At 54.2% G+C, this 11,068-nt stretch overlaps 1 protein-coding gene across 1 annotated transcript; it reads right to left on the bottom strand.

Moving 5' to 3' along the window:
* Positions 1–4,958: 4,958 nt before the first annotated feature.
* Positions 4,959–9,182, bottom strand: ColSpa_02231 (uncharacterized protein; the record flags this gene model as incomplete). The annotated part of the gene is made up of 3 exons (XM_049268443.1): positions 4,959–5,888; positions 5,942–6,526; positions 6,576–9,182. 3 exons carry the CDS (start codon positions 9,180–9,182, stop codon positions 4,959–4,961), a joined length of 4,122 nt encoding a protein of 1,373 aa, XP_049124400.1.
* Positions 9,183–11,068: the final 1,886 nt, after the last annotated feature.

Below are 11,068 nucleotides of genomic sequence, written 5' to 3'. Positions count from 1 at the left end.
CTAGAATCAGAGCCGTGTCTCCCTCAGGGAGGACTTCTTCGATGAACCGCCGAACCACTCACTTAGTTGCCCCCAGCTTGAATGTTCGACTTCCGTCGGCTCAGTCTGGAACTCCACGGACCATCCCATTACTGCCCCTCCGTCCCAGCCGCTCGGCTACCCGTCAGTTCCTGGGAAATGGCTCAAAAGGGGCGGCCTTAGGCCCAGACCTGACCGCCGAACCCCCTATCTCCCTTGCGTCTTTGTCACAGCACACTCACCAGATTAACTTCGTCGGAGAAGAGTTTCTCGTCTGGAAATGCTACAGGAGCTAATGCAATTCAACAGCTGCTCGATAAGGTGTTTGGCGGCAATGAGACTTTCTCAAGACGGTGTGACGCCTCACCTACTTGCCTACCGTGTGCCTAGCTCTATATACACCCACGACCGCCATTCGCTAGGCTATCACTTCTAGTTGTCTTCAAACAACAAATCACAACGAATTACTGTCGCTTTGAGCGGTGTATCTATCGGACGTTTTCCGGCAAGGCCAGGCTGACCTCAAGCTCAGTCGGCACCCCACGTGCACTAATGAAGAAAACACAAAAGAATAGCCGTACGAGAACAGCACAATTATCATGCCTGCCCAGCCCAATTTGGTACGACTTCACCGCCATGATAGTCAGGCTTCAATATTGATCGACAATTTCGGGCTGCGCTTGCAAAGGACGATTCCCCCGTTGTGGTTTCGTCAGCCTAGGGCGTACCTGGAAGGGTCGGTTGCAACGACCGAGGGGGAATAGGTCCCCCAAGGGCCATATCAGCCCGTAACAGCAGTTACTAGGTGTCTCCTGGCAAAACGACCTCAGGGCTTCACTCGGGCCATATGGCAAGCCCCAATAAGTATGTATGTCCAAGTATCGTCCCCGCCTTACGTAGCTGCTGGAAGTGCGGGTTGCCGTTACAGGATGCCGAGCGTATCAACGTTCTGAGTTGCCACGGAGGACCCTGCAGCAACGATTGACTCGTATCGGTGCTCCGGTCGATATGCTCCCCAATCATCAGCTCTTGAGTCGCGAATCCCAAGGGTCCCGTCGCCTCCGCACTAACCGTCCGCCAAGCCGTGACCTCGACCACCCTCGGCATTGCTCTCGACAGCAACTCTCTTGCGAGGTCTCCAACACTGGATCCAAAAAAGAGCAAGTGGAACTCTTGATGAGACGGTGCTAGACAACTTTGAGGAACGGCTACTCCGTGAACCACGAAACGGGGCCATTGTTCTCTTCCTATCACGCTTTGACTTGGACAGACTTTTTTTCTGGATCATGGAGGCGTTCGTCCCCCCCACTCGTCTCGTCCAGTGAAAGGACGAAGGCTTGTATCCAGGACTGAGATCGGGGGGCTCGACACACTTGCCACTGTAACCTGCATCCACCAAGACGTTCTGGACGCCGGTCACCGCTTCAGGCTTACGTTTTATGTCGACAGCAGGTCGCATTGCCAGGCTTCCCATTGAGTCGGTGTTTACCGTTTAGAGGGAATGCAAGGCCTGGCACGGCCTTCTGATTGGCCTGCTCGTCCCTCTCGTCGTTGCAGTTACCTTCAAAGGGGCACGTGTTGTTAGACCAAACCGTTAGAATGTTGCGCTGGAGGGGAAGTTATTTGGAGCAATGTCACACTGTCCAGCCTCCGTTCCCGCAACGGTGGGCCATTGCCAGCGACACAGCGAGAGTCGAGGGCCACATTGAGGTTCAAGCTTCCACTACCCACTCCCTCATCAGAACTACAGAACTGTGGCGGTCGTTGTCTGCTGTCTGTCTTGGCTCAAGGCTAGTTGCGGCTTGGTCGGCCGGCGCTTGTCGGATCTTGTCCGGAACTATTGTGGCTTCATCTACTGCTGCCAACTGCCGGCTAGTGCATAAACTTGCCTCCCCGATCCGTCAGTCTTACGCCTTGGACAACCAGAGGAGTACCAAACTGCGCGCAAATACGCAGCACACGTGGATGCTGAGGTTTTAGGATTGAGAGCGTTGTGCAACGTTGGCGATGCGTTGCGTGTTGCCTGATTTGGCAAATATGGGGTGCCTCTCTCCCTTATGGCTATCAAGTGACGCTGGCTAGCCGAGAAAAGAGCTCGACATCGCCGTCCGAGTCAAGCTCGTGCCGATCGGGAGACTGCCGCTAGCTTCAACCGCCAATGGTGAGAAAACAACCAGGAAAAAGGGTCCATGGCTGCGAGGGTGCTTGCAATTTCCGTCTGGTATTACGGACGCTCATCCGTTACTTCAGTTCTCTGTTCTGAGACGACCTCATCTTCTCCCGAACCTCAGGCTCCGAGCAATGCTTGGGCAACGAAAGCTTTAACCTTCCCTTTGCCTTTACATTACCACCTGGAGGCCCAAGCATATGGGATCATCCCAGAAGCAGAACCCAATCCCACTCCACTCGCAAACCCAACAACCAAGCTGTAGTTGTCATGCAAATCGCGCGCAACCGGAAGCATATTGCAATCTTACCCCGTACAACGTCATAGAACAACGAGCTTAGAGTCGTCATGACACAGGAAGCTTCTACAAGGGCTCGGAGAAGAATATATCTCTAACGTGGCAGGGCTTATTTTATACTTTGGCTCCAAGACCTGACCAGGCGGATCCTACTTCCCCAGGATTGCTCTAGTCTTGATAACCCAGGCAGAACGCTCAGAGAGAGCTGTCCGCAGTGGTTTGAGGGGCTTGCGCCGGCCATCCTGCGCCATCTGCTTGCTTTTTGGCGCCGCTAGACCCCGCGCCCAGCTAAGAGGACGACGATCACAATATCCCCTGATCGGCTTGGTCTGGAGTTAATAGTACGTTGTGCGGCACTTTTGAGTCGGTGACGTATGTTGTTCTCTTCACATACGCGCACGCGACTGTCGTTCGGTTGAGCGATGGAGGGGGGGAGAGGGCTGCAAGGGTGCCTCGCGATGCCCTCACTCGGCAGGAAACTGGGTCTTGGAACTCGCAGGCTCTTTTTGCTTTTGCTCCCCGCTTCGGGCCAGGCCAGGGGTCTGTTGTGCGGTCTGGGTCCCGGCCAGCTTCGCGGCGTTTGGCTTGGGCCATCGATGCGCCTCGACCTAGAGCCGTTCTCGACCGTTTGTCGACTCCGTCAACGGCCGTACTGTGGAGTCATTCACTGCACTTACTCCGGGCCGACCCCCAAGCTTCCTCCGCGCAGGCGGGAATGGGTTTTCGACGGTGGTCATCCCCGCCTGTCACTCTCACGATCCTGCCCTTGTGTCGGTCTCGGCTCGGGAGATGTGTGCGATCCTATTGCAAGGAGAGGGTAACCACGAGTAAGAGCCGCAACGTTGCGTATGCGGACCGCATCACTCCGACGTCTACGATGCTTCGTAGAGTTTGCCTTGTGCTGGGCTTGTCTGCCTTGTAGGGCAGAGTGAAGCCTGATGCATCTTGGACCAAGCGCCGGCTCAACATAGACGCGTTAATCTGGACAGCTGACGAGGCACGAAGGTTACCGCCATTGCGGTCTGGCCACGCAGAGATCCTCACACTGCCTCCTGCATATTTACATCTCCGACGTCTCTGACAACACCCAAGAGAGGTCATCACATCTAACCCAACGAAGGCGTGTCGGTGTGACCCGCGGTATCAAGCCTCCTCAGGCACGGCCGCGACGTTGAGGAGTCCATACCCTGACACGAAGCGGCAGAGGTCGATGAGTCGTCACGTCCAGAAAGGGCACTGGTGAGTGGGATTGAAACATCTCGAGAGAGCTACCCACCGCCCTGCGCAGCAAACGCCGCGAGCTGGCCAGCCTTGGTCGAGTAGACCATACGGTGGGCCGAGCGTGCTCGACTCTACTACCGTCGAGGAGACGAGGGTCGGGGTCCGACTTTCCTCACTGTACCGCTGACAAGGTTTGGAGTTGCATTTTGCAGACAGGCCTCTCGACTGCTCTGACGTGAATGCCCTGTGGATGAGCGAGGTCTGCCTGGACTACGCATCCATCTCTCTCCATCGTGTCTATGAGCGGCGGACATCAAATCCATGACGTTACAGTCGGCACAAACCATGGGCGGGGGATAACCTCCGGCTAGGCCAACTAGGCGTTTCTAGCTTGTGAGACGTGGAATGTTTGTCACCGTCACATGCTGGGGCAACCGCATATATCTCTATTCGAGTGTGTTCGTTTGCTGGATCTGGCGGGGGAAAACGAACTCGGTTCGAGAGGCCGGTTAAGCTGCGTTTGGAAAGTCGTTCGGCGTTTCGGGGGAAGGGGGTGGGGAGAGGCTCGGTACGCGTCCTTCTTCTCCGAACCCATGCCATGTTTAGACATTCTTTTGGCAATAGCGGACAAGCAAGCAAGCCATGGGAACCACCGGTAAGACAACCAAGGTCAAAATACGTGATCATTGTTTCCTCGACTACACCACCACCCAAACCCTCCCCCTTGATCACCCACCAACTGTAATCTCTCTCCGGGTGAGACCAAACCAAACCCCTCTACCCCTCCCTTTGCAGAAAGCATATCAGACAACCAGACCACACACCCCCGCCATCTCTCTCTTTCTCTCTCTTGCTCCAAATGTGATAATTGGCACCAACGACGTAAAGGTACCAACGTAGCGAGGGAGGGTATCTACATGTAGCCCTTGATGCCGTCAAAACCCGCTACCAGATCCGCTCGTTTGTACTGTGTGCTTGTGTAAAGGCCGTTGGTGGTTGTTGTTATGCGCGTATGTCATGCTCGTTTCCCACCCTTCCGTCGTCGTCATCGCCGCTGTGTCTCCTGAATTGGTATCGAAATAATTCCTCCCTCCCCCCCTGAACAGAATACAAGATAGACAAGAAAAGCAATAGAATGATGAAAAGAGAAAGAAATCAAACAGGGGAAAAAAAAGAAAAGCCAAGCCAGCGCCTCGCCATGTCCGCCCTGCATTGCTGTACTGCCACGACTTCTCATACGCCGTCGATCACGTCTCATCGTCTGGGCAGGTTGTTAGCCCGGTATGCTGACGCACCCCCCGTGTTCCATCCCTGGTTGACGCTATTCTTGACAATCAGAGCAGCAGCCGCGGCGGCGGCCTGACGCTCCTTTTGACGGTGTCGCTCGCGGAGGTAATTGGTCGCCTCGGGCCTCATGCGAAGGATGCGGAGGATCATGTCATCGCTGGGATCCGCCTGGGCCTCTTTGCGCTTCTCTTCCTTGGCCTTCCTCATCGTGCCCAAGTTCCGGCTCATCATGATGCTCTTGCCGCGCCGGATGGTGCCCATGCTGGCAAAAGCACCCGGTCCGCCGCTGAAAGTCGGGCCAAATGTCGCAGGAGCCGAGAGACGGTTTTCGTGCTTCTCTTGGAGCAGCATCTGGGTCGCACGCTGGGCATTGGCAGCTGCCATGCGCTCGGATTCTCGAATCAGGTTGTCGGTCTGCTCAAAGTAGAAGAAGTTCAGGGCTGCTAGTTCATGCCACTTGGGGGACTTTAGAACGTCTTGCGGCACACCCAACTGTTCCCCGGAGTCGTCCTTGGCGTTAAAGAACTCGAAGAGCGAGTTGAGCCATTGGTAGACAATGTCGAGCTCTTTCTGGGACAAGGGCCTTTGCGAAGATGGCTTCTCGGACAGAGGCGGCACCAAGAGGCTTTCAATCGCCTGGAGGACCTCCTTCCACAAACGAGTCATAACCGCCAGCATCGTAGCGTCTGTCAGAGTTTGCTTCATAATAGCGAAGTTCTGGTCGAAGTAGTGAAAAAGTGGCTGCAGTGCACCTTCGATGTCGCTCGCGGTCGTGATAGTAGGCATCGTAGAAGCTCTCTTCTTCCACAGGCCGGCCACTTGAGAGCCAATGCCACCACCTTTGACCAAGTTTCGTAGAGTTTCGTGAGAGATCGTGGCGCTGATCTGATCCCGGAGCTGGAATGAGGGTCAGTAACTACTACTTCATATACTAACGCCAAGGAACGCACCTTATCCGTAATCTTGCGAACCATGTCTCTCTCTGTCCTCTTCAAGTGTCGGAACGCCTTTCCGAAGTAAAACTGGATGTCGTCTCGCTCGCCTTCCATGCTCACACGAAGCAAAAGTCTTCCTTGGGTGTCCAAGTCGAGCCAGTATTCGCGGGGCAGGTAATCACTGAAGTGAATAGGATCGACCTTGAGTGAAGTACGGCCGACAAAGTCATGGTCACCAAAGGTGTCGTAGTCCCAGATGGTGGCGATGATGTTAAGGGGGCTCGAGACTGTGATGTCGACGGACTCGTCCCAACGGGGGTTCAAGTTTCTGTACACAATGCGTGTCTTATAAAGACGCTTTTGGTATTCGTCTCCAAGAACCACGTAGGGGTCGCTGAAACCACCAGGATCGCAGGCTTTGAGGTCCTCGGCCTCTACTACCTTGATCGTGAAGACGTACTTGTTAGGACGTCTGGGTTGCTGCTTCCCGAGGCCTTCGGCTTTTCGCAAAACTTCAGCACAAGCGTCGACGTTCATGGCTTTCTCCAACTTGTCCAGTTCTTGCATGGCGTGCTCAATGTTGTTGAGTTTCACAAAAGACTGCCGAACATGTTAGCAAGCCGACATAGATCAGGAGGCAGGTACAAACCTCGGGATAGAAATGGAAGGGCTCAGGGGCGTCTTTGGTGTTCCAGGCGTCTCGAGCATATTGAGCGTACTGCATGAATTTTTCTTGGGTCGTCTTGCTTGCGGCAACCTCCTGCGCCGTGGGCCGGTCCATTTCTTTCGCAAAGCGCTTCTCGAGCTCCTCGCAGTACTGTCCGATGCCAGCTGCGTAGGACCGTGCCAGAGCCGTCATGAACCTAGCATGGTGGACGTCGCTGTCCCACTCTAGCTGGTAGACCTGCTCCATGGTTTGATGGAACATCAAAAATATATCAACGACGGAAGTGCTGTGCCGCTCGGCATCCGTGGGTATTTTATTGGGGTCGTCAGTGCGGACTTGGAATGAATCCTGACTGATGGCACCATCAACCACTTCCACCATGACAGTCTCAGCGTTGCGAACCCATCGCCAAACGAAATCAACAAGTAGTTCCTCAATTTGGAACTCGAAAGGCTTGTCGGGCAATGCGGCATGGTGAGTACGCCGCATTTCGACTAACTCCTTGTAAAGGTCGAAGCCATCCTGCACGTTGATTTCCATTTCCTTCTCTTTGGCAACCGCGATCGTCCGCTCAATGATGTGCTGGGCGTCCCGTTCGTAGCTGGGAAACATGATTTCCACCAAGATCTGCCAGATTTGAACACCCATGACCTCCGGAAGGTTTTTGTATCGCTTCTGGATCTTGTTCGAAAGCTTGGTGACTGCTCGTCCGAGCTCGACAACGTGAGTGAATTCCCATTCCGAGGCATGGTTAGGTAGTTTCTCATGGACAAAGGCGTTATAGGCGTCGGTCGCAGCACGTCGCAGACCTTCAGTGAGATGTGCAGCGAACTCCTGAACCTGCTCGGGCTTCGCAGAAAATGCAGGGTCGGATTGAACGTGTTCCTCCAGAAGAGTCATGACGGACCCAATGTTTGGTGGCTTGGGTCCGTAACAGTTAAGCATTAGGTTGTAGAGATCTCGCAGCAGAGCATCATAGAGACTGTTCAACGTTTGCTGGTACACGGCAAAGTCGTGCATCGTCCAACGGCTTTGATCGATCTCGAGCAGACCGAGGTTGTATTGGTGCAAGTGTGGCGGTTTCTTCCTCTCCATTTCCGAGGTCTTTGCATTGTCCATGACCACGACGAGATCTTCGGCCAGGATCTCTCCATCCAGAAACTTTTTGACAGCCACCTCAATGAAGGCAATGAGCCTCGAGAACTGCGGCAGCCGCCAGTAGACGCTTAGCTCCATAAGTAGATCCTTGGACTGCTGCGAGAGCGGCGTGTATTCCGCCGCCGGATCAGCATGCAGCTGGTCGTAAGTCATGCAGTCCTTCAAAATGGCCTTGTAGAAAGCTCTGGCGTCGTTGGGGATAAAAGTATAGACGACTTCATCGAAGGCCTGACTCGAGTCGTCAAGCGACAAAGAACCGAAATTAATCGAACTGTCAAAGTTCAGAATGGAACCATCAGGGCTGGAGATTGCTTTGCTGATTTCAGAATACGACTGCTCCTCCCCGAAGAAGGTGGATTGAGGCCGGCCAGGGAGCCCCTTATCCGCTCCTGCTGTCGATGTCTTGGCCAGCTCGGGTTTGACAGTCAATATGTCAAGAATGATTTGAGAAAGATGGGGTGCTTCGGCCCGTTTCCATTCTTGAAATGCGTCCTCGAGATCGAAGTCCTGACTTCTTAAAGCGCCAGGGGCATCCGAAGCTAGTCTTTGTTGGTAATTCTTCATGTCTTTGATGGCATTTTCTTCAGTCCAAATTTGGCGGTTGGCCTCGAGATCAGCCTGCACTTCTGAGTTGGATCGACCAAATATGCGAGCCACAGTAAGAACCAGCGGCATGTCCTTCACGTCGTAGCTCAGGGGGGCAACGACCTCGATGTAGCTACCTCCATCTCCGGCGGAATCGAGGGACAGGTTCTGGTCCCTAGTGAGTAGTTTGTTCTCCAATGTGTGCAACCGGCTCATCAGCTCGGGCCTGTCTCTGTCGTGCCCTTGGTCTCGAAGAGTCTGCGCCACTAGCCTGATGAACATAGCCATATGCCTGTCGGCTGTTTCCTTCCACGAATCATCCGTCGCCGATGTCAACTGGGCGTACTTCTGGTTGGCCTTGGTGGCAGACGAGTAGAACATGAGGACATAAGGCTCGAGCTTGCGATCCTTCTCGACCGATTTTTGGAAGTTCTTATCGGTGAATGCGGTGTATGCCTCGGCAAAGCTTCGCTTGAGAGCCGAATCATTGAAGCCTTGCATAGGTTCCTTGCCTGTTAGAACGTTCTTAAGTCTCTTTTCCAAGGGTTTTTGGAAGCCGTGAGGCAGCTTGATGCTGTTGGAGCCCGACGAGACGAATTGGCCAACCAGTTCGGTAACACTGGTGTGCGATCTCTGCGCGGGTTTCGGAGCGGCGACATATTGTTTCCGTTTTTGTCTCGGCTGGAGAAGGTAGTTGAGGTAGGCGATACGCAGGGCGAAGGTGTAGGCATCGTCGTGGCTGACAACGGTGATGTTACCCCTGGATGCTCCTCGCGGTCTCATGCTGATCCGATTGCTGTTCGGGCGACGGCCTGGCATCCACGAGCTTCTAGACGCGGACGACATGGTCGCTGATCGTAACGGGTCCGGAGATGCGTGGGGTCGAAGATCGGACGTGGACGATAACGGGGCTTGGATTTATCGGAGAGCTGTCATTCTCGTACCCAGCGCAGGATAGCCAGCTATATAGTTCGCAGTGTGTCGGCTGTTACCTTTTGCGAAGCGACCGGTTAGTCGGCTGGTGAAGAGGTTTTTCGGCGTGGAGGGGAAGACAGCTGGCTTGTCGGCCGTTAGTCGGTCGGTGGTTCGGGGAGGTGAAGGTTGACGTGAAAGTGGCCGCGGGCGTGGAAGGTGGTGTTGTTCGGTCAAGCAGCCGCTTGGGGACCCTCAGAAGGTTTGGGGGTTGATGTTTGGCCCAGCAGGTGACACACGTCATTGGCAGAAAAGGAGATGCGGTGACTGCCGGGACCCCTTGTACTTTTCAGGAAAAGGTGGCACGGTGGTACCTGCGGCCCTGCGCGGCGCTAAGCGGCCCCAGTTAAAAGTATTTCCATAAGGACTAGATGGGCTCACAAGGCCTGTAGGGACAGAATGGAACGTGTATCGGGTATCGATGATGCCTGACGGGGCCCCGTGGACGGGGGCCGGACCACTAGCTACTGCACTTCTGGCCCGACGATACGACAGCTCAGTCGACCACCTAGGTACTCTGGTGAGCGAACAGATGCTCAAAATTGCAGTATATCCGTGGTTTCCTACTTGGTCAAGAGCAAGGTACATGACAATCACCGTGGGTCGCGGTGCAACAAAGCTAAAAGTAAAGCAGAACAGAGCAAGCATCAACAAGCTCCAAGGGGGCAGAAGAATTGCTTAGGACAGCAGCATCATTTATGATAACCTCGACGCTTTCGATCCCCCGAGTCCATTGAAGAATATGCTGTTTCCAGCCCACGCTAACTTGAGCCAAAAATACTACACTTGTATACGGGATACATGGTCTTGAGTGACGTGCAGTTGCCATGCCTTGAATACGGTGCTCTTGGCCATTTTCAGCAGTCAGTCACCCGAAACTCAGCCTCATCTGCCAATACTCGCGGCCACCGACAACTCCTCGCGCATTCTTGTTCGTCAATAGTACTAACTACAAGCTAGCAACGACGAGGAGGAGAGGTGGCACCACAGGTCAGATGTTTCCGCGCAGTGTTTCTCGGGCATTTATTTCGACTTGATCTTTTTGTTTAATTTTCTTTCATTCTCCACTGCTTCCCCCATAATCGAAATGGCCCAGGACCACCACCGTGGCCGTCCATGCCAGCGAATAATGGTTCGTCCGGACCAGAGATGGAGCGGTATGAACGCGCATGTCCGATCCGTCATGCGCAGCTCCTCATTTCCCGGCCCTTATCATCCATCCTCCGCGTCTGCTAGGTATTCTGCCCGTCTGCTCTAGTGCTTTCTTATGGCCTCTGGGATTGCATACCGCAGTTGTGCCTCGGGTCCCTGTAGCCGCAGGTGCCAGACTGAAATGGTTGAACCAATCAACGACGGCTCCGTACCACTTTGGAAAGTGAACATTGTAGCTGCCATCTATACTAGAGATACTTGCCCAGGCTGGAGCCTGTCCCAAGCCAAGATGATCAGATCGACGTTGCGTCCTGGCGAGCGAGCAATGGAAAGCTCTCAAGCTACTGTAGACTGCAGGCGCCAGCGTTTGCTGTGTCCTCTCGTCCGTCGCAAATTTGTACGAGACATGTTCCTTGTCTGCCGCTGGGAGACTGGGGGTTGCATGGTCCAGTGTTTATCTCACACACGGTCGAGTCCGGAGGCGTGAGCCGTGAAAAGTCAGAGAGGCGAAATTGCCCCACGCAACGCCTAAATGGAAGCAGAAAAAGGCATACGTTGTAGGGAGAGCTCGATATCCGCTAGTCGGCCATGACTCCGCGGCCGCATAC

The sequence above is a fragment of the Colletotrichum spaethianum genome (genome assembly GCF_022836535.1).
Source record: "Colletotrichum spaethianum MAFF 239500 DNA, contig04, whole genome shotgun sequence".
Taxonomy (NCBI): domain Eukaryota; kingdom Fungi; phylum Ascomycota; class Sordariomycetes; order Glomerellales; family Glomerellaceae; genus Colletotrichum; species Colletotrichum spaethianum.
The sequence above is the reverse complement of the archived record's forward strand: the minus strand, read 5'-3'. Positions and strand labels throughout refer to the sequence as shown.